The sequence below is a fragment of the Alosa pseudoharengus genome, unplaced genomic scaffold, assembly GCF_046254945.1.
Source record: "Alosa pseudoharengus isolate Yale_2024_CS ecotype anadromous, Long Island Sound unplaced genomic scaffold, YU_APseudo_1.1 YU_APseudo_1.1_scf_5, whole genome shotgun sequence".
In the NCBI taxonomy this organism is placed as follows: Eukaryota; Metazoa; Chordata; class Actinopteri; order Clupeiformes; family Clupeidae; genus Alosa; species Alosa pseudoharengus.
This window is the reverse complement of record NW_027468837.1, coordinates 28,252,150-28,276,083: the sequence shown is the minus strand read 5'-3', so window position 1 is coordinate 28,276,083 and position 23,934 is coordinate 28,252,150. Positions and strand designations below refer to the sequence as shown.

Here is a 23,934-nt window from a genome sequence, read left to right as displayed (position 1 = left end):
TATTAATGGTACCCTGTTCCACCAGTTGAGCAGCAGGAACACATAGCATGTGGCTTTTGGATAAACACACACACACACACACACACACACACACACACACACAGTCCCAGTGTGTGTGTGTTTATTCCCAGTGTGTTCCCAAGATTTTTTTGGTTCAATAAAGCATTACAAATTTGGGATACCTGAATCGATATCTGTTACAGTAAAAGCAGCATGCACCTAGATCGGAAATGGTTCTGCTAGTAACCAAACGGAAACACTAGAGACAGCCCACTAACGCGAGTTATTTGCTGAACGTGTGCTCTTTGCTCAATGAAAACCAGCGCAGCTGACGCGCAGCGCAGAGAGCGAGCAACGAGACAAAGATCCGCTCTGTCAGTCGCTCTAGTATCACAAGTGCTCATAAACCTAGTCCAGCAAAGGGATTTCTGCTCCGAACGCATGAACGACTAGATTCGTACCACACGCCAAAGATCCTGACGAAATACCCACATTCGTCCAACTCTTTTTAGATCATTAGTCAAAACACAAGAGAGAGTTTTATTATTTAGTGGAGAACGTTTCACCAGCCCTTGAGGAACCAAGACATGGAAAAGTAATCATCCGGACTGGTTTGAAAGCATCTTATTCTAAGAAATGGATCGGCATCTTTCCAAAAATGAGCGAAAAAATATGGATGCTTGCTTGAGGCGATTGAAGCAAGAACTGGTATGTTCAATCTATTATACCACAATTACATTATGTTTTTGTCAAGTATTTCATGTCAACGTGTTGTTGTTTTCTTAGGGTTAATCCCCTTTTCTCAATTGCATTGCTTATTGATGAACATTGTAGGTGCACTGCTTTCCTACTTATCCACAGCAGTGTACAAAAGCCTACTATAAACTTGAGTCAGCACGTGGCTTCATAATGTTCCAATATAGCAGCTTTTTTATCCGACATTTCATGATTCAAGCACCATAATAATTAGCCTACCCAAGATCCTATTCATTGATCAGTGTTTTGCATTAGTAGCCTAATGTTTGATATGTTTTTATTACATATTTAAGTCGTGCAAAGTTTAAAGTGTTGCATAGTTGCTGATAGTGTTCTTGTTAATAATTTAAATGGAAACACCGTAAAACATCATGGTTATGCACATTCCAGCAAACGGACGGAGGCATGGACAAGCACGTCTCTCTCCACTCAACACGCGCAGCTGTCACAGATGTTGGTGGGGGTTTATTGACGTAAATCCCGAGCGTTGAATCCGAGCTGCGAGCGCGGGGCATGTTCACACAATGGCCTCTCTCCTCGCGTCACCCTCTCGATCCATGCAATCCAGTGAAATTACGGGGAAACAGAGTTCAATGCTGTAAATCGCTACGTCGTTGTATTTAAGATTTCTACTATTGAGGCAATATCGATTTTACCTCGAAAAACATTCCTTGTAGGTTGTGGAATTAGACACGCTTAATTGAAAACAACATCGTAACCATATCAGGTTATGACATAGGCTAATTTATTTGTGTGAAATAAATAATGATCTGTTATCGTATTTGGCGCTATGTAGTGGGAATCTATCGGGCGCTGAAGCAGAGTAGACTCTGTTTTGAAAAATACATGTGAGCTCTCTCCCCTGTCAGTGGACGCCAGAGCTGTTGTTTGGTACCAGCTCAGATTCCCTCTCTTTCTTTCTAGTTCTCTCTCTGTCATTCTTTCACCATCTCCTTACTTCTTTTCGCTCTATCTACCCATCTCTCTCCCATCTCTTTGCCTTACTCCTCTGTTTTCTCCTCTCTTCTGTTTCACTCTTGAACTGGTCCCCTCTCTCTCTCTCTCTTTCTCCCTCTCCCTCCTTCTCTTTCTAAAGGTATTTTCCCCAGTGTGAAACTGGGTCGTTCTCAGCTCTGGTCTGACTCAGGCACATTCCTCTGGAAGCCTTTGAAGGCAGAAATGAACCCAGATGACCTCTGTAGAGGTCTACAGTATGGTGAGGTTGAGCACAGTACAGTATGCTTGCTGCATAGCCACAGCTTCAGCCAACCTGGGACCATCACACACCGTACAGTTTTCACCTGGCCATTATGTGTCATAGTTGGTGTGTTTTGTGTGTTTTCTTTCTGTGATGTTTGTTTGATGTTACTGTAATGTTCTGGCGAGTGTGCGTGTGCTGGTGTAGCACTTCAAACAGACACATCATCTGTTCTCTGCTAATTCCATCTCACTGTAACACATCTTCCTGTCAGCGCACATTGAGGTGATAAAATGAGGGAGAGATTCTGTTTCTCCACACTGGCGTGCGGCGTGTGTGTGTGTATGTGTGTGTTTGCATTTGTGTGTGTCTGTGTGTGTTTGTGTGTGTCTCATGCACCTCTGTGGGGAGGGCATGAAGAAGAGTGAAGCCTGCGCTGCGCTTTTTGCGTATGCGTGTGTGTGTGTTTGTGTATGTGTGTGCTGTGTGCGTCTGTCTGGTTTGATAAGGTGAAGCTGAGAAAGACCAGCGCTCCCCGGGCGCCTGGCACGCTGAAAGCCAGAAGTGGGCAGCTATAGCGCTAGCATGCCCCACAGATCCTCTTGGCAGCAGCATAAAGGGTTTTCCTTCAGCGGAGCATTAACCAGCGCAGACACTCTCTGGGACCTTCTTCAAAAGGAGGAGATATCAAAGCCACGAGCCCACAGCAGTGCTCAACTCACTCAGAGAACGAGGGAGGAAAGGAAGAGAGAGAGCGAGGGACTGGAGAGTGGTGGGGGTGTCAAAAAAAAATACAGAGAAAGAGAGAAAAAGTGAAAGACAAAGTATATGTATAAAGAGAGGAAGAGAAAAATAAAAGAAGAGAAGAGAAGATGCTCCACTGGGCTCCACTGAGAGACGGCAGCTCTTTGCCCGCCCAGATGTGGACACAGATGTGGAGGGAGAGGGGCACGTTGTGTTCTTCCGGCCCCTGCTGCTGCTCACTAACAACACAGAGCGGAGCGGAGCAGAGCTCCCCAGCGTTGACACAAGCACTCGGTCGGGTGGATCACTGCTGCCAGTTTGGCTCTGTTTCCCCCAGAACAATCATCTTCACCTCTGGAGTGTAAATCCCACGTCCATGGGTCTCTGTGCCTGGGTCCCCAGGATCTTCAAGGCTTCCCCTACCCCTACTCTCCTCTGCCTCCTCTCCTCAACCCCACGCGCCCATCACAGAGGATGCAGACTATGGTTAGAAAGGCTAGAAAAGCTCACTCTCTCTCTCTCCCTCCCTCTCTCTCTCTCTTTCCTTCTCTCTCTCTCTCTCTCCCTCTCTCTCTCTCCCTCCCTCTCTCTCTATCTCTTTCTCTCCTCCCCACAACCCCATGGAGCACAAGCTGTTGGCGTGTGGCATCTGTAGGTGATCCCCTTTGCCAAAGGTGCCACATGTCTGTCTGACACTCTACAACGGTGCCAACCTCTCCACGCCAGGGGGGCGTCTCAGGAACACAGAGCTGGACACTGCTGCCAGGACTGGACCAGGCCACACATGACTGACCATGCAGCTAAAGCTGGGCACAGGCAGGACTGCAGAAATAGAACAGTGCTGAACATATATTTTAATTCCTAACAGAGGATTTTGGGTGTAAATACACATAACCTACTTTCTAAACCTCAGAGAGCTGCTGGATTCTCAGTTATTCTTATTCATTTAACAGCCATTTTTAAAGTAATTTAAAGAGCAGAATAGGTATTCGTTTATTAACTCTCTCATTCTACCCTACTCTGTCAGGATGCCAAGCTCTATGCCAGGGTAGCGTCCCAAGAACACAGAGCTGTGCCCTGCTGCCAGAGACGGGCCAAGGCACAAATGACTGGCTGCATGGCTGTGTGGATGAGCTCAGGTCACTGAAATAGAATAGTGCAGACCAGACATTTTACTTCCCAACCGTACTGGTGATTATATGCTTTAAAAAAGAGGAGGAAATGAATCAGACTGTCTTCATTGATATTCAATCATTCCATGACAATTCAATCCACTCTGGGCATGAGATCCATCCATGCATGGATGTGGAGCACTGAGCCATGTAGGCCCCCAGCAAAAAGTAAAGTAGTAAACAGTAAGTTTAAATTCATGGGTTTTAAAGAGAGCAAATATATTTAGAATACAAAAAAATAGAAAGATAACAGACAACAGAGTGGTTTTAACCCTTAAAGGAGTACCGTCACACTGGTGTGACGGGAATGTTGGGAAATTAACATTCTAAAGAATATCTGGGTTCATTGAATTCAACATAGAATTTTAGAACCTTCAATTGTTGCGGAACTTAGAATGTTCAAAAACCTACACCTTTAAGGGTTAATATTTAATTGGTGTCTTGCACACCAGACACAACAGGTATAACAGGTTCCTTTTTTATAGTGCCTTCTGGCCCAGCACTGATTTAGCCCCAAACTGTTCCTGATCTGGTAAGAGTCCATGCAAACTCTTGGCCTTTTTCTGTTTAAGACCAGGGGGAAATATTTTCCATTTCCATTTAGGAGTTGTAATATCAGGGATGTTCGTAAACAGTGCGCATCAGTTAAAAGGAGCCAAAGTCAGTGTCAGGTCTGTTCCATAGTCAGTCTGTCTTTGGACTGTCCTAACACCTCGCTCTAGTCTGGCCCTAATCGGGTCCAAAATCTATCTCAAAGCCCATTTGAGCTGTTCTCAGGGGTGTCTTCAGTTCCCAGACTCCAGTCTGGAGTGTCCAGTTAGGTGCTTACGATAGACCCTTTCAAGAGAGTTCCATTATCAGCATCATAGTTGGCCCCACAAGGCTTCCGTTTTAACATTCCATATGTTATCTTAATGCAGAGGAAGTAGATTGGGAACCAAATAGAATGTTCAAGCATTGTTTTTGTTTTTATTGTTGAAAGGGTCTATAGGCTCTCATTCACCTCCTGTGGCCTGGCCCTCCACTGTGGTCCACACACCCCATGCTCCCGTGGCTCTAATTGAAAAATGTGTCACGTTAGAGCACAAACACTTGTCGGGTCAGAGAGGTCAGCATGTGTGTGGCGGAAAGAGAGGTCAACCCGACACATGACCCTTGACCTTACAGCCATTTTTATCCCTGCTGTCCACAGCTGAAGCCACAAGATCGACAAATGAGCACAGGCCTCAAGCCGAAACACAGAATGTCTGTCAGGATTCACATTTTCAAATTTACAGCTAAATGCAATCAGTCTGGTGTGAGACTTTCTCAAGTTTTGTTTTTACTGTACTCAGCAGGTGGTAGCATAGATGGTGTAACTGCAGGTATTTTACTGTAAAGGATAAAGACGGACTCCACAGGTACTGGTTATGCACCCTTATGACAGGCTGATGAACTGACACCTAAATTGGCAGACCTGGGCTGTGATTGGTTGAAACGTAGATCCAAAGCAGAATTCTTTGTACATGATTATGTCTTGTAAAACATAACAGACATCATAAAGGCTTGTTAGCAAGGTTAAAAGCTAGATTTTCACTGGGCTATGTCATGTTATCATTCCAGAGGGATTTAGTAGACACATTTATTTGGTTTGGGTTAATGACATAATTGAGAAATCAAAGAGTTCTGTGAAAGGCCTCTCATACAGTGAACAGTCATTTGAGTGATATATTTTTGTATTTTGGGTTTTTGGTTAAAGAGTAATGAAAATGTTCTTCAGTGTCACCAGAGATATTTACAGGTGTGATACCCCAGGGCTCTGTGACTGAGACACACCTGTGAGATGACATCACTTTGAACAAACCGCCACTTTGATATGCATGCCATGCCACCCAGGATATCACTTTTATTCCATATCCTGTGTCCTTATGTGCCTACAGGCAGGGCAGGCAGTGGTTAAAGAGTGTGTGTGTGTGTGTGTGTGTGTGTGTGTGTGTGTGTGTGTGTGTGTGTGTGTGTGTGTGTGTGATGTGATGAAATGTACTACATGTGAGGATGACAAACATGGCGAGATGTGTGCAGCATGAGTCAGTGGTTATGTGTTATGTGTTTGTAGTGTGTGTGTGTGTGTGTGTGTGTGTGTTCTGTGGCTGTGTGTGATGTGCTCCAGAGCTGTTTCAGTGTTGTTTTTGAGTAGACTGGAGCAGTGTTGAGAAATGTCATTCCCTCACTCCATCCAGCTGCTCTCGCCTTGATTCTATTCTGATTCCATTCTTCACAGTCCTTCCTTCCCTTCTGCTGAAATAAGCCCAGAAGTTGCTGCCAGCTGAGAGTGTGAGTGAGTGAATGTGTGTGAGTGTGAGGGTGTGTATGTGTATGTGTATGTATATGTGTGTGTGCGTGTGCGTCTGGTGTGCGTGTGCGTGTACGTGCATGCATACGTTTGTGCGTGTGTACGTGTGAGTGTGTGTGTGTGTGCATGCGTGTGTGTGTGTGTGTGTGTGTGTGTGTGTGTGTGTGATACAGTAGGTTGGGTGGTGTGGTTATATGTTAGCCGTGTGTCGTGTGTTGAATGTGTAAGGATGCTATACTGAGTTGTTTGTAGAGCACAGACGGTCCATGTCAATGCCTTCCTTGTGTGCATGTTTGCATAAAGACCCATACACATAGGACTTGGCCTGAGCTCTCTGAATCAGCTCTCTTCAAAAGCAAGGAATGCAAACCACCATCATTTGGTGGAGCCTCAAGGGAGTTTAATTCGACTTCTGTGTGTGTATGTGTGTTTGTGTTTTTTTGTGTTGTTTTTTTTATTTATTTTTTTTGGGGGGGGGGGGGGGTTGTGGGGGTGATGCATCAGTATATATGTTATAATTGTGTGGGTTGTATGTACAGTGTGTGAGCAGTGTTGGGAGTAATGCATTAAAAAAAGTAATGTAATTACAGTAATGCTTTGCTTTTTGCTGTAATGCAGTGATGTAAGGCATTACCAATACAATTTCAGTAATATTTTACTCGGTACAATTCTCAGTAACTGAAGTTACTTTGCTTTTTAATCCAAAATTGAGAAATGCTCAATTGGCACCAGAGAAGATTATCCAAGAATTAAAAAAAGTAATCTCTGCTGGTCCTGGAATTTGATTGCCTTGTTTAGATGACTGTAGAAAGGGAATTTGAGTTATCTCTGCCATTCATGCAACAGATCTAACATGGTTAGGCTATACTTCTCATTTCAAGCAGTGAGAATAACTAAAATGTTGCTTTTACAGACAAAGATCGTAGCCATTACTCTCAAACTATTTGCTTTACTGTAAGTGGAAGGAAAGGCAACCAGCAATGATGAGAACCATTTAAAGTCAACATACAATTTCACTATGGCTATATTTTACTATATTAAGTTGTGAGTGACCTTTGGCCTTTGGGGCCTACATTGTCCCATTAGCTATAACTGCAACCATTTTATTGTTCTTTTGTTAGCCTTAAGCCTAGCTCAGTCATTATGCCATACCACATCACCTCCTGCCGTGTAATGAGCTGCATTGAACACATAAAGATCTATTGAGAACACCAAATCCATGTTTCCTGTTATTTTGGTGAAAGTAATGTAAACATAGTGTAATGCCTTACAATTCAAAGACAGTAATATTGTAATGTAACAAATTACTTTCAGATGACAGTAACAAGTAATAAATAATGCATTACGCTTTTGAAGTAACTTGCCCAACACTGTGTGTGAGTGGGTATGATGTCCTCATTAACGCTGTGCTGTGTTTATATAAAAACAAATTGATATATATTGTAGATGAGAGTTGTTGCCATATTTTGATTATTTTGATTTTAAACCTGCCCTTGCCTATGGTAGGGCAGTCAAATCACCAAATCATTGACTGCAACCTGATGGAGTAGCCCAGGGCTGTTTGTCTGCTGTCTGCCCTGTCCAGTGTTGGCTATCTGATGCCACTAATGACCTCCTGTATCTCAGAGGAGGCAAGAGAGGGAAATGACGGTCATAAACCCAGACTGCTGCGATAAGGCCAGCCGGTCGGCCGCTGTGCTGCTTTCCCTTGTTTCCATTCCAGTTTGCCATCGCTGGAACTTTATCTTCATGCATAATTCATGAGTACACAGAGGTCGAGGCTTTTAGTCAAAGCCTTTTCTCCAGGAATAGATCTTTTTTTGTGTTCCATGTTTTTTTGGTTTTTTTTTCTTCTCCAAAATAGAAAAAAACACTGTACTGAACCAGTCAGCTTTGTATTAGAATTCAACATGGGGTCTGTTCCTTGTTAGAAGCAGTCACACGTATACAGCTCCAGGAGATGATAACAGATTGGGCACAGCGTCGCCTGAACGTGGAGGTATAAGATCTTTCAGTGGAAGCCTCCTCGCATGTAATCCCCTGGCCATTTATCACTGTGGTGCACCATCCATCAACATGACTGAAAACAGTTAGTTGCCCGCTCTGGTCATCCATGTTGGGAGCCAGGAGAATAAGGACATTAGTGTAAGACTTTCTACACACACATACACACACACACACAAAGCCCTTCATACACAGTAACTGGAAAAAAGGTGCAGACTGCAAATCCAAGGAGCTCTTTCAAGAGCTGAAAAGATGTTGGTATGGAAGCTAATTCATATCCTCATACTGATGCTCACACATGCTGTTTTTCCAGGATTCCTCTGAAATAATAAGCCTCTGTTAAGCTAATGGCTAACAGGACTCTGCTGAGACATTCCTATTTGATGAATGAAAGGTAGAGGTAGAGCCATGCAACCATCTCTTTTCTGTAAGTGTGTTAAGCCACTGACTGCCTGAAGCCGGTTTTGTGCTATCAACAGCCTATTGGGACCTGGCAGGAAACAGCCCATTAGAACACCACCCTGTTCTCTCTGTTATCTCCCTCATGCCCAGTGCCTACAGTGCTCCCCAATATCCAGCACTGGTGCCCAATGCCTGATGTATGGTGTCCAGCACCGGTGCCCAATGTCCAATCTCTAGCGCCAGTGTCCGGTGCCGAGTTACCAGTGTCCAGTATCTAATTCTCAGTACAAAGCGGCAATGTCCAGTTCATGTTGCCAAGGGCTGAAATTGGAGCCTCGGACATATTATAACACCCAACACACAAGCACACACAAAAGCACACAGACACACACACACACACATTTTGCCCTTTTCCGGAGGTATTGACCTGTAGTCTTTATTCCTCTCACACACAGAGCTAGTGTATACCTAACATATACACAATCACACACACACACACACACACACACACACACACACACACACACATATACACAGTACAGTGCAACATTCACATCTTCCTAGCGGTTGCATGAAATAACCACGCTGGTTCTGTGGTCTGATAAGGTCGACCCCGCTCATATCCTGGTTCCTTGTGCACTAACCCATTAAACTGCCTGCAACTCAAAGCTCCTACTTTCCAAGGCTGTGAGACACAGTCTTGTTTGATGTGTTTATGTTTTTATTTGTGTGTGTGTGTGTGTGTGTGTGTTTGTGTTTTGCCTCCTTCACTCTTCTGTTTGGCACAGTGGTTACACTGGCCTTTTAGTAAATATGTTTTTTATGTGTGTGTGTGTGTGTATGTGTGTGTGTGTAACAGGGAAAGGAAGTTAAAGGCATCCAAGGATGTGTGTGTGCTCTGTACCTCATTCTAAAGCACTCTTGTTTGGCTCAGATCTCTCAGATCAACTCATGTTTTTATTTGTGTGTGTGTGTGTGTGTGTGTGTGTGTGTGTGTGTGTGTTTGCATGCGCGTGCTTGAGCAATTAATTAATTTCTCGTCCTCATCACCCATGCACAAACATACACTCATACTGCCTTGTTTGGGAAGTGAAGGGTGCTGGTGTTTGTTTTTGTTTTTGTTTTTTTCTTTAATTAATTCACTCAGTTGCCTGTTATTTGTTTCTCAGTCAACAAACAGACATTTATATAAAATATATGCAGGTGTGGTCACACATACCATGCACATGCACACACACATTCATACACACATTTTAGATACTTTATTCAATTCCACATTACAAGTAAATTTTCATTAGGAATCAAATGTTTTGAATGATCAAACAGACACACACACACACACACACACACACACGCACACTTACGTAAACATCTCTTATTAAGTAAATGTGTTTTTCCTTTCATACCCACTAGAATAATGTACACCATTCATGCAGACTATTAACCTATGTTTATGCAGCCAGAGACGAGTTGAATGCCTTACTTCATCTTGTGTGTGACCACTAACATATGCTTAAATCATCACAGCTCACAGCTTACGTAAATCTGAGCAGTCCTGTAGCACAGCTGGACTTAACTCCTCAAGAGTCCGTTAGAGCTGACTCAGTCCAGCTTATAAACTCTGCTATTGATTTGTCTGAGGCATTGTTTTAGTAGTGCCATTGTTCTTAATGGTGGTATCGCTTACACATTGACATTGTTTTAATGGTGACATCATTTAAGTTAGGCATTTTTTAATAGGGACATTGCTCAAAGTGTTCTCAGTTGGCTATTGTTTCAATGGTGATGGAAGTGCTTAATGTCTTAACATTTAGCTGCTGTCTTCGCTGTCTGTGGCCTTGTTCTGTCTGATATTATTGTTGCTGTGCCAGTGTGTGTGTGTGTGTGTGTGTGTGTGTGTGTGTGTGTGTGTGTGTGTGTGTGTGTGTGTGAGTGTGTGTGTGTGTGTGTGTGTGTGTTTCTCAGTGAGCCAATCCTCTCTGCGCTCTGCTTCGGTGCGTTTGCTGTCATTTCCTCGCCATGCTCTGTTTCAACTCCCTGGTCCAGTCATGGTTCACCATCACCCTCCATGTTCCTCTTTCCATCCTCTCTCTGCTCCCCACATGCCCCTCTCTCCACTCTCTCTCCATCTCTCTACCCCCCTCTTCATCCCTTCATTCCCTCCCTCCTCTCTCTGTCCCCCTGCCTGTGCTCTTTCTCCATCTCTCTGACCCTCCCCCTTTCCCTTGTACTCTCTCTCTCTTCTCTGAATTCTCTTTCCCTCCCTCAACACCCCTAGATCTGTTCTCCAGGTTATCACTCATTCAATCCTTATCCCCTTTCCTCTCCTCTTCTCCTCACCTCTCTCCCCCTCTCCTCTCCTCCTCTCCTCACCTCTCTCCCCCTCTCCTCTGCTCCTCTGCCCTCCTCTCCTCACCTCTCCCCCCCTCTCCCTTCCTCCTCTCCTCTCCTCCTCTCCATTCTCTTTCCAACCTCCCTCCCCCTGTCTGTCCTTCACGTTATCAGTCCTCCTCACTCCTCGTCTGCACAGATTCCATCTCCCTGTGGGTTTATATGAGCACTGCTGGGGGATTAGACCTCTGCTGTTTAGCAGCCGCCTCAGATACACACGTGGCCCAGATCGGGCACGCGTCTGTTCCTAACACAGCCGTTCACGGTGGTGTTCGAGTCGTGACTGAAGCTTTGGAATCACAGAGCCATATCTAGTCATCGCTGACTGCCTCTGTGTTGAAGTGATATGTGGAGCGGTGATAGAACCCATACAGTATAGCCGACGCAGATCCACAGGAGAAGCAGCTGCTCTTATCTCTTCTGTGATGGGATTTCAGAAGCACCGCTATGACTAAAGCTCTGGAATTACAGGTGCAAATTTAGCTCTCTCTTTGTCTCTGTCATGAAATCATATGCGAGGCACTAAACGGATTATGCCATTCTGGGGTGTCATCGTCTTTTTTCCCTTTCCTTGAGTAGTGACTGGTGGTGGGTGGCTTTGATTAAAGCTCTGAAATTACTGGAGTGATGTCAGCCCTGTATGTGTCTTCGAACGGGCATGACGCAAAGCTCGGAATAGATCATGTCTCTGACCCGGCCCTGACCTGATTGGCAGGGATCTGATCTATGGTCAGGGCCTTTCTTCAGTGGTTCAGTATTTGTATTGTGACTTATGGAGGACTGTCATTACTGTAATGGGGCACAGGAATGCTGGAATTACAGGACCGTCTCTGGTCTGGACTCAGCATTGAAATGCTGTCTGGGGCTCTGTATGAGTATGGTCACCTGGGCCTGATTGAGTCTTGATCTGGCCTAGATCTCCTCCAGGATCACCCTCTCATATGGAGCCCCACAGGGGAATCAGGAGGGAGATTGTAGTTTGTTGAAATAATCTCTTGGGTCGTGAATGAATCTGGTCCTGATGCGGCTCTGGTCTGGCCCATGTCCAGCCCAGGATCAGTGTCTCCCTGTGGGATTTGACTCTTGAGCCATGACTGCTGTGACTGAAGCACTGGAACCACACGCCTGGGTCTGCTCTCCCCTCTGCTCTGTGTTTTTGTGATATCTGGAGGCTGTCTGCTCTCTCCTCTGCTCTCTTTTCTTCTTCTCTGCTCTCCTTTCCTTTCCTCTCCTCTCCTTTCTCTGATCTTTGTGTTTAAATGATACATATCTCCTTTCCTCTGCTCTCCTCTTCTCTTTCTCCTCTCTGCTCCTCTGTTCTCTCCTATTTTCTCTGTTCCTCTCTTTTCCTCCTCTCTCCTCTCCTGTCCTCTCCTCTCCCTGGCCTTTGTGTTTTAGTGATAGTGGGGCTCCGAAGGCTCTAAAGGCTGTTCCTACCCAGTGGGCAGAACTGAGTCTGACAGGCCACGGAGAGCCACTGGGAGAGGGCTTAATTAGGGAAGGGGGAGGACAGTAGCACACACACACACACACACACACACACACACACACACACACACACAAACATGCAAACACATACACACATTCAGATGCAAGCAAGGATGAGATGACTTATTTGGGACAGGGGAACCATCTTGCCGATGGCTGTTTTTTGGTATCTGTGTGTATGACTGTCTATGGTTTGACTGTGTGTATGTGTGTTGACTCACCAGGTCAAAAAGCCATTGCAATTGCTTGGTTGGAACCTCTGACTCTTTGACCTGGGAGCCGGTGACGGAGAAAGATTTTCTCTTTGAACCGGCCTAGTTGTTTATTTGTGTGTTTTGAAAACAAGCAGAAAAACAGGATCTTAGGCAGGACATCTGAAGGTCAGAAAATGAGCCTCCTGCCCAGGGCTTGACTTCCTGTGTGTTTTTTTTTTACTGCATGTGCATTCTGCATTCATTTCTCTCTCTCTCTCTCTATCTCTCTGTCTCTCTCTATCTCTCTCTTTCTCTCTCTCCTCTGTGTGTGTGTGTGTGTGCACGCACACATACGTCACGGTCTGTGTGTATGTGTGATTCTCTCTGTGAAGGGTTGTCATGAATAATTTAGCTGCAATCATCGCGATTGTGAGAGAATCACACACCAGTCATTTGTGCAGGCGCAGAGCAGAGCAGATCAAGAGAGAGCACTTCTGAGCCTAACATGTGCCTGTGCCTGTGGGACGCCTGAACCTCGGAGGTAAACAGTAATTACCCCCTGGTCGCCAGGCTCCTAAAGATGTCTAATGAAGCTTAATGAAGGCAAGCATATGTGTGATGAGGAGCAGAGCAGTGGAGCCGGGGCCCAAGACCTGATGGCTGTAATTATTCCACCTAGAGGAGAGACGGCGGAGACGCAGACACAAAGCACTTTTGTTCCCAGCATATGCTTAGATAGGCCCATGGAATGATAATGAGATGACTGGTGGTGACTCCCCTTTTGTGTGTGTGTGTGTGTGTGTCTGTGTGCGCGTGTGTGTGTGTGTGTGTGTGTGTGTGTGTGTGTGTATGTGTGTGTGTGTGTGTGTGTGTGTGATACCATACTGTATTTAACTCACATCCAGAGGCCCCTGCCCCCATAGTTCAGTGTCTGTGGGGGGGGGGGGGGGGGGGCAGTTGTCAGGCAGGCTAAAAGTTCAGATCAGATATTTTTCCTTCCTGTGAGAGCAGACAGCAAGAATGATTTAAAGAATTATTTCTTTATGTTGATGGAATATCCTGACCGGAAGATGATGCACTGCAGCAAATGACTAATGATGACTACCATGATGAGTATGTTCCATGCCTGAGCCAGTTATTATATATATTATGGTTTATTATGTAAACCATACTGTATGTCCTGTCAACCATTTTGGAGTAGACTTGATGCAGCCGGTCCCATCTGTGATGTCCCCATGGTGTCTGATGGTCAGGTCTCTGTCATGTGAGAGTCCTCATCTGACACAAATCCTCGCTACTCTCCGCCAGTAAACCAGTGCTCTCCAAACACACGCATACCCCCCACCAAAACCCCCACACTGTCATGTACACATATACCCCCCCCCCCAAAAAAAAAAAACCACAGTGTCATGTACACACATAACCCCTTCCCCCATACTATTCTGAACATTGAATCCAGAATCAGCCGTCCAAACATATGGCCTCCCCTCACACACACACACACACACACACACACACACACACACACACACACACACACACACACACCCCAGCCCATCCATCCCTCCTGCTGTTATTACTCTCACCCGCTCTTTGTTAATCAGTCATGCTCCACTGGTCCCGCCCCCTGTTAGGGATTAGTGTCTAGACGTCGACCTATCAGGTGCCAGGCTGCGCTGAGCAGCGAGCTGCTGGCCAATCAGCTGAGAAGTGTTCAAGTACAGGACTGGCCCAGTGAACTTTTGAAAGGTGAGAGGACTGACACTGAGCAGACAGGAGAAAAGAGTGAAAGAGAGAGAGAGGGAAAGAAGGAGAGAGAGGAGGACCCCCTCTGTGAGTGTTGTAATAAGGTAAGATGATAGTCTTCTAGGTCTGGGTTGTTGAATGGTCTCTGTTGAATGGTGTTTTCTTATACTTAATTAATTTTATAGTTGCAGAGATCAGGCTACTGCTGAATTCTAATACAAAGACAAAACCTATCCAGAGTTCTGACAAACTGACAGTCTTTGTCTGTACATGTTGTAAATTAAGTGTGTCATGGGATATTTACTGTGTTTTGAGAGTTGTACTGTATTTTACACTGATGGGATTACTACTTGCCTCTCTTTTACCTATTTTTACAGATGTGTATGGGTGTCACAATGTGACACATTTGTTGTGACAGAGTTGTTTGTTATAAGTGCTGGGCAAGGTTGGTTTGGCTGTCACACTATACACATTGAGGTTTTTGGCTGTTGGTCATGGCCAACCAGTTTTGTGGAACAGTTGTATATGTTACTGTTTGAGTGTGTGTGTGTGTGTGTGTGTGTGTGTGTGTGTGTGTGTGTGTGTGTGTGTGTGTGTGTGTGTGTGTGTGTGTGTGTGTGTGTGTGTGTGCGTGATGTGTGTGTGTGTGTGTGTGTGTGCTGTAGTTCATGTCTGGGCATGATCCTGATTGTTACTCCACTGCTGTAGGCTATTGAGGCCCTGCAGGCTAAACTGCCACATCAGGACACTCCATCTGTCCATACCATCTTTCTCACTCTCCCTCTCCTCCTTTTTTCATTATCTCTGTCTCACTCTTTCCCTTTCTCTCTCATTCTCTCTCTCTCAACTCAATCTTTCCCCCAGTGTTTCTCCTCTCCATTCTCTATGCCTTTCTTCTCTAATACCCTCTTTACCCTCTTTCTCTATTCTACTCCTTCCTTCTTACCCCCCCCCCATCCCACCCACTATCTTTCTCTCTCTCTCTGTGGGACTCGGCCCATATGGAAGTGCTGTCACTCATAACCAGGTCACGTGATGCAAACAGAGAAATCGACCAGAGGGCAACAATACAGACACACCCCGGGGTCCCCAGAGGAGCTTAGTGCTGTGTGTGTGTGTGTGTGTGTGTGTGTGTGTGTGTGTGTGTGTGTGTGTGTGTGTGTGTGTGTGTGTGTTGGGTGACAGCGTCTGTCGCTTGTTAAAGTGTGACAACTAACGGCCACATGCTCGTTTTCCTCATGCCCGCCAGGCAGATCCACCTCATAACTGTCACTCAGGTCAGCCACGGGGGAGGGCAGGGAGGAAACACTCATAAATCTCTGGCCTGATACAGACACACAAACAGGAAGATGGAGAGTTAGGAAAAAAAGTCAGAAGGAGTCGTGTGCAAATGTATATCGCAGGAAGTATTTGTCATGAAAACTAACCTGATTTTTTTATTTTCCTTCCCTCTTTTTTGTCTCTGTCCACTTGTCTGTCTCTTTCAACCTGTTTATTTCCTCTCTCTTTCTTTCTGTTCATACTACTCTATCATGATTCTCTATTGGTCTTTCTCTCTTTCCTCCAATCCTTTCCTTCTCTCTCTGTCTCTCTCTCTTACTCTCTCTCTTTCTCTATCTCTCTCACTCCTTCCCCCCCTCTCTCTCTCTCCCTCCCTCTGTTTTCTCCCTTTCTCCCTCCCTCTCTCTCTATCTCTCTCTGTCCCTCTCTCTCCATGTAGTTGTCCATGCGTGAGGCTGGAGATGGCCTCCATGCTCAGATGAACTCCATGATGGGGGCGTTACAGGAGCTCAAACTCCTCCAGGTGCAGACCGCCCTTGAGCGCCTGGAGATCTCCGGCAGACCCCCGGTCAGACCGACCCCTGCTGCCGCTGTCGCTGCCGAAACATCTGCCCCACCACTCGCACCCAAATCTCAGGCCCAGCCCTGCCATCCGGACCCCCAGGAGGACCCCAGCCCTCCCGCACTGCGCCCCCCGCCACAGGAGCATCCGTGGCGGGCTGGCCATCGCAGCAGCCTGGGGACCTCGCCATCCTCCTCCAGCCTGGAGAGCGAGGGGCTCCCTGCGTGGAGGGTATCTGGCTACACTGCCCCCCAGGTGGATTACTGCGGCCCGCGCTTGGGCTACCTGCCCTCCGAGTGCCCACTGCCACAGTCCCAACACCACCACCACCAGCAGCAGTACGCCCCCCGGCACTCACGACCCTCGCTGGACCTGCCAGGCATCCTCTACAGCCTGTCCCGCGAAGGCCCGTCCCTGGACAGCGAGTACTCGCAGGACAGCATGGACGAGTCCAGCGACTGGACGTCGTCTCTGATGAGCCGCTCGCGCAACCGCCAGCCGCTGGTGCTCGGCGATAACGTCTTCGCCGACCTCGTGGGCAACTGGCTGGACCTGCCCGAGCTGGAGAGGGAGGAGGCCCGGGAGGAGGACTTGTTCGAGGAGGAGCGGAGAGGAGGAGGAGGAGGAGGAGGGGAGAGGCCAGACTCGCCGGCGCACCCTCTGCGCCTGAGCCGTTCGCAGGAGATCTGCCGGCGCTTCTCGCTCACCACCAACATCTTCAAGAAGTTCCTGCGCAGCGTGCGGCCCGACCGCGACAAGCTGCTCAAGGAGAAGCCCGGCTGGATGCTGCCCACCGCCGACGCGCCCGACGCCGAGCTCCTCAAGCGGCCCCGCAAGGCGGCCAAGCCCAAGGCCAGCTTCTACCTGCCCTTCTGGGCCTCCTCGCCGCAGGGCAAGGGCCGACCGGCCGCCCCCACCGCAGAAGACCAGGGCCTCCGGGAGCCCCCGCACTCAGGCATCTTCATAGACAGAAGACAGGCCGAGTGCCTGGACAAGCCCCTCCAGTCTCAAGCTCCTTACCCCCTCTACCTGGACCGCAGGCAGCCTGAGGCTGTGGAGAGGCTCCAGCCTCTGTTTGACCACAACACAGCCGTGTGGGTGTAGCATAGTGGAGCATGGCCATACAGACTTCTGGAACCTTCCTAATGAATGAGAGCAGGAGGTTTTTTTTTGGTTTTTTTAACTCTGGACTCCACAGTTCATGGGTGATTATTGGACCTGACTCAAATCTGCTGTTAGCGATAATTGTTTGGAATACCACAGCTAAACTGTCTCTGCGAATGAACAGCTACCATGAAACATCTAGATGCTATCTGAGGCCCTGTAATCTGAGCCTAAAGATACACATGGTGAATTAACCAATCCGGAAACTTCCAAAGAGACAGGCATCCCTGCAGCTGGCCATCTGTTTTGAGTGCTCATAGCACACTGGCAACAGGGGCTAGACTCCTAATGTGGCTAAGTCTTCCAAAAATTAGCCAGTCTAGGCTAATGTCGCTTACAGCACCTTTGGTAAATGCATTGCTGACAATCTGCCTCCAGTAGGTCTTCTTATAGATGAATCCCAGTGGTTGCACTATACTCAATGTACTCTCAGTGAAAGTGTCAATGCTCCGGACCTTTTTTATATGTGAATGGTGCTCTTAGTACAGTAATCTTGTCATCCACATTCAAATGTCTGATAAACCCCAGTGTCAGGCGTGTTCTTTGTATTTCATGGAAACACATTTCGTTTTGGTCTTACGTAATGCAGCTCTATAAGCTTTTCAAATTGTTTCTGTATTAGTCCAGCCACCTGCTCACCAAAAAGAACAGTTACATTAGTAACAGGCAGACAGACTCTGTGTGTGTGAGAGAGAGAGAGAGAGAGACAGAGTGAGAGAGAAAACTCTTATTTGTGCCCACATGCTGAGATGACCTCAGTCATCTGTGTCCCGTCCTGAAAGGGGGGGGGGGGGGTTATGCCCACTCTGGTACACTGTGCCATCCCTCATTGTTAGGACAGAGCAGCGCCAGGCAGAGCAGGCTGCAGAGAGTTCCTTTCAGTTGGCCTGTCTCTTCCTGTGCGCAGTGTCTGCTGCTTTGTGTATGACACAGAGGAGGAGAGCGAGAGAGAGGGATGGTGCCATCTGGATGGCTACACTTATGTAAGTGTTAGACTGGAACACAGAGGAGATGATCAGAGAGCAGCCGAGGCTGATTTAATCATCTTAAAGCTCTCTGACTGACGCCTGTTTGAAAGGGTGTGTGTGTTTGTGGAACATGGTACATTATGTGTATAGGGCAGAGCACACAGGCATGTTTTTGCATGTGTGTGTGTGCGTGTCTGTGTGTGTGTGCGTGTTTGTATGTGTATCAGGGTTTAGAAGCGTAAACCGCTGGCTTTAGGGATTAAAACACAAATGCATGACACTCGCCTTTTCATATGTGCAGAGTGGCAACAGTATGCAAGCCCATAGAGCAGCATCCCACTTACAGCACATCTACAGCCTGTAGCTGGACAACAGCACTTAGACCAATCACGTTCAGAAACCATGGCCATGGTAATGTGTCAGCCAATCCATACTCCTTTTCCACTGCTTATGAGGTAATGATTGGCCAATCCATCTTGACGGCAGCGAAGATCAGTGGGAGTGTCTCAAGTGTCAATTAAAAGGTGTGTCAGCGTCATCATTGCGTCCATTCTATCTGATGGCTTCACCTTGAGAATATTTTGTGAAAGAGCAGTCCTGTATGTGTGTGTGTGTGTGTGTGTGTGTGTGTGTGTGTGTCTTTTTCATCAGCCAGACAGCATGCGGTAGAGCAGACCCTGCTCAATGTTGCAACACAAAATCAGCTCCATACTTGAGTTTAGTTGGCCTGTAATCATGTGTTCAGAGTATGATATGGCTTTTTGTTTGCACCAAAAGTAAAATGTTTGTTGAAGTCAGCCTCCTACAAACCAATAATCCCTGTTGTGATCCTCTGTCCTTCCATGCGGATTTGATGTCAACTGAAGCATACTGATTTATTACACAGGAAAGAGCATTTGGGCTACGATGTTGAGGAACATATGGTGGCTTTCCATTCTCAAGTTATAATTATATCTGTCACATGAATAACTATCAATCAGGGAGACTTGTATCCAAGACCACATTATCAAAATATAATACAGCTCCATGTCAGCTAAACTTTCTTTCCGGTACGCCAAGATGGTTTAGATTTGGGTCACATCAGCTATTTTTCAACCGCATGGTTTCAATCTTTTCTTCCTACTTAACCCATTGTCTATTTTAGAGGGGAGATAGACCAGCTAAACCTACAGAGACTGTTATTCTGAGAGAGCTCTCTGAGAGGGCATCATTACAACTGTAAATAATGAAGGGGGAGAAAAAGTGATATTTTATTTTGCTGTGTCTGTTGTTTTTGTCTTGTTGCCATGACTTTTAGCACTGGCGTCCACGACACGCCTACTGTGGGTGTAAAAGTGTCTACTACAAGTATATATTTACACTTTTAAATGAACATGTTTCAAACAAATCAACTGCTTTTGGGTGTCTGTTTTTCAATTTGTGTCTGTTTGCGGTTGCATTTTCTTCTTCCACCATATTCACACCAATTACTAGTCCACAAAAAACATAAAACAAATCTGCCCTTCAATCCAAACACCCCTATGCACCACCACATTCTCATCTCGTCTCAGATAAGAGCACAGCTTCATCAGCCGATCTGTTTTCACACGCCTGGACGCCATCCGCGCCTCTGGCAGCGTGTTTGTTGGCCCTTTCGCTTGTTTTCGAGCTGCGTGGGGCATTAAAAGCGCTTGGCACTCGACTCGTCTTGCCTAATCTGAGGAGGCGATATGGGTGCAGTGTGTCATGCCCGACTTCACCTCCCTCCCTCTCATCGTCCTCGCCCTGTGGCCTCTCCCTGGACCGGGCCGGTCACCGAGGGCAGATTTCACAAGAGACCTGGAAAATGCTTTAGGTCAGCCGCATCACCGGACGAAGAGGAGGAGGAGGAGGAATCAGATGCCTACATAAATAAATAAACACATACACACAACACGGATGGGCTGAGTGATTTACAAATACCCCAAAACACACTCTCAAGGAGAGAGGGAGGGAGAGAGGGAAAGAAAACTTGAGAGAAAGAAAGAGCTGGTCTTTCTGCAGGAAGCTTTCACATATAACTGTAAGGGAGTCTGTAATTCATGAGCGCCCAAAACGGCACTCACATGGCGCAAAGGAGGATACGAGAAAGGGGGGAGAGAGAACAACAGGAGATGAAAGAGAACGCATAAAAGTATGTGTTATGGTTTGTTGACAGGGAGCTCTCACACAGTGAAACTTGCTGGTGGGCTGAAAGATTTCCAAAGATGAGGTGGCATTACAGAGCCTGCAGTTAACATAACTATTATTTACACACACACACACACACACACACAAACACACACACACACACACACACACACACACACACACACACACACACACACACACACACACACACACACACTCTCTCTCATTTCTGTCCCTACCTCTCCAGCAACACTGAATGCACACACTCACATATATACACACACCCGTCTACTGCTGTCCAGTCAGTTACAGGGTTTTGGAGGGGGATTGCAGAAGGAAGGATTTGGGTCAACTGATGACAGTTATGGTCATCTGTCCCCCTCTCATATCACCAGACAGTGTGTTTACAGTAAACCCTTCATTCATCTGTCACACATATCATAGTACTGGTCAGTGTGTTTACTTCAAACCTTAAGACTAAATGCAGGATCGGATTTCCATTTATCTCTGTCCATCTCAAATCCCCTCAATGTAATTGGACATACATAAAACAAAATCTAACATAAATATATGCATTAACAGCAGTAAGACCCACAATAATCACTGCATTTATGGTCATCTTAAATCCATAATACAGTAATTATGAGTGGCAAAATGAAGCATAAAGTGCATAAACAGATAATAATGGTATTATTTATGGAGCTAGGGACAGTGTGTTGAAAGATTACACAATCCCTCTGGATGTGTGTGTTCTCTTGCCCAAACGGCCACCACCTGCTCACAGCTCAATGACAGCAGACAGGGAGTACACACTGCTCTGGGTTAGAACTGACTACACCCAGGTGCAATACAGGTGGGAATCAGTGTGTGTGTGTGTGTGTGTGTGTGTGTGTGTGTGAGAGAGAGAGAGAGAGAGAGAGAGAGAGAGACAAAGAGAGAGAGAATTGGGGTGAGCTGCAGCTGTTGTCTACCTCACAGAACCCCTCTGTACAGAGATTCCCCCGGGAATAAAACCACACACAGACACACACACACACACACACACACACACACAGTGAGTTCTCATTCGGGCAGCTGTCACTCTCTCAGGCCAGATCTAGGACACTCAGCCCAGTCCTCGCTCCAACCTACAAACTTCCAACTCGTCTGTTCAGCCTCTCAGGCTAGGAAAACCTTACAACTTTACAACCTTACAACTCTAGCATTATACTCTATATGTGTGTGTGTGTGTGTGTGTGTGTGTGTGTGTGTGTGTGTGTGTGTGCTGGTACTGTATGTTGTGCGAAAACCTTACAATTATACACTCTATGGCTCAGTCGGAGTGTGTGTGTGTGTGTGTGTGTGTTTGCATGTATGTGTGTGTGTGTGTGTGTGTGTGTGTGTGTGTGTGTGTATGTGTGTGTATGTGTGTGTGTGTGTGTGTGTGTGTGTGTGTGTGTGTGTGTGTGTGTGTGTTTGTGTGTGTGTGTGTGTGTGTGTGTGTGTGTGTGTGTGTGAGTACCTGCTTGAGCCTGTATGAGAGAGTGTGTACAGTATGTGTGTGTGTGCGCTCAGGCGCGCCTGCAGGTGTACGTCCGTACGCACTGTGCGTACCATCACTCAACAACGAGAGAAAATGTACCTTGTGTGTGTGTATATTCACACCATATTGGCCTACCATACCTTTCCAACTATGCGCAGTATCCCATTAGTTGCATGCCATCAGGCTATTTACAATTTTCTATTAAGTAAAGTTAGTGAACACTTATTAAAATTAACACGCACACATGTTTGAGCAGGAGAGAATATGCACGCAGGCACGCATAGGCTACTTGTTTTCTTTTACTCGGCTTTCTATATGGTTATCAGCACACAATGTTGAGCTAATTCACTAACTCTATACTCATCATGGATATCTGAAGTTTAAACAACGAAAACAGAAAGGATGGAGGCAACAAAGCTAGAGGAGCTATTCAAGATGGGCAAGAACAAGGTTGGCTAAGCAATTGGTGTGCTTGTCAGAACGACTGCTTTACAGCTGTTTAAAGCCAGATGTTACAGTAGCTATAACGCAACTAAAGGTAGCTTTAGCCTGTATAGGGATGTATAAAGTTGCCCAAATGAATAGGTAATTGTAGACGTTGTTGTTGCATTATTGCATGTGGATGTTGTTATGCTATGTATGCACGAACCTAAATGAAAAATACTGTCCACGTGTGAACGTTTTTTTTTTTCGGGGGGGGGGGTGGGGGGGGGGGGTGGGTGTGCGTACCATAGCATTAATTCCTGCAGGCGCCCCTGTGCGCGCTGGTACTGTATGTTGTGCGAGCGTGTGTTTTGTGTGAGTGAACAGGAGTGCTCTGGTTTGGTTCTTGATCCCACAATCTCACTTCATCAGAGAAGCTTCAGCTGTTGCGACATGAACCCAGAACCCACTCCGCGAATGTGCTCACGTTTCACATTTTATATTTATCAGCACTCAGTGATGGAGAGAGAAAGCCTGAGAACAGAGAAATAAAGAATGTGAGAGGGAGTTAAGAGAAGAGAAGAGAGAGAGAATGAGAGGGAGAGAAGGAAAAAAAGAGAGAGGGTTAGAATGGTTCAGTGGCTGTGGCTTAAAGTGAAAGTTTCCTAAATGAAACGTGACACAGACTTGCTGGCACAGGGAGCACATACTTCATTTGATATGGCACGTACAGCAAAACAAAACTCTCATGGAGCAGTGGGGCAGATTAGCACTGGCGCTAGCAACCTCACTCGCACTCCTGGGGATGGGTGTTCACTGGTTTGCGGGGGATATTCAGGCAGGATTTGGCAGCTGGCAGCTGCTATTGTAAAATGCTTCTTGTGGGATAATTCCTCTTGCACAGCAGAGAAAGATGGGCTTAGCGAACACAGACAGCTCTCATGAACCTCTGCACCACAGAGTCTGCCAGCCAAGAGGTACAGATACACACACACACACACACACACACACACACACACACACACATGCAAACACGCACACACACACACACACAAACACACACACACACACACTCCGACTGAGCCATAGAGTGTATAATTGTAAGGTTTTCGCACAACATACAATACCAGCACACACGCACACACACACACACACACACACACACACACACACACACACACGGTGAAAAGGCAGAGCATATAGCTCAACACAAACCTTACACAGAAGGAGCAGAAAAGTACTGTCATGCTCATACACCTTACACCATTTTTAAACGTAACAACTTCATTTCTATAAATGCAACTCTGATGGTATCCTCTAAGTGTAAATCAGTGCTTTATTTCTTTTATAGTTTGCTACAGTACAGACACACACGCACGCACGCACGCACACACACACACACACACACACACACACACACACACACACACACACACACA

At 46.3% G+C, this 23,934-nt stretch overlaps 1 protein-coding gene across 1 annotated transcript; it reads left to right on the top strand.

The window, feature by feature from the left end:
- The first annotated feature begins 361 nt into the window (after positions 1–361).
- LOC143103795 (PAK4-inhibitor INKA2-like) lies at positions 362–19,733 on the top strand. Its single transcript, XM_076267616.1, has 2 exons — positions 362–708; positions 16,148–19,733. The coding sequence occupies exons 1-2, from the start codon at positions 637–639 to the stop codon at positions 17,372–17,374; spliced, it is 1,299 nt and encodes a 432-aa protein (XP_076123731.1). The 5' UTR covers positions 362–636; the 3' UTR covers positions 17,375–19,733.
- The last annotated feature ends 4,201 nt before the right edge of the window (positions 19,734–23,934 follow it).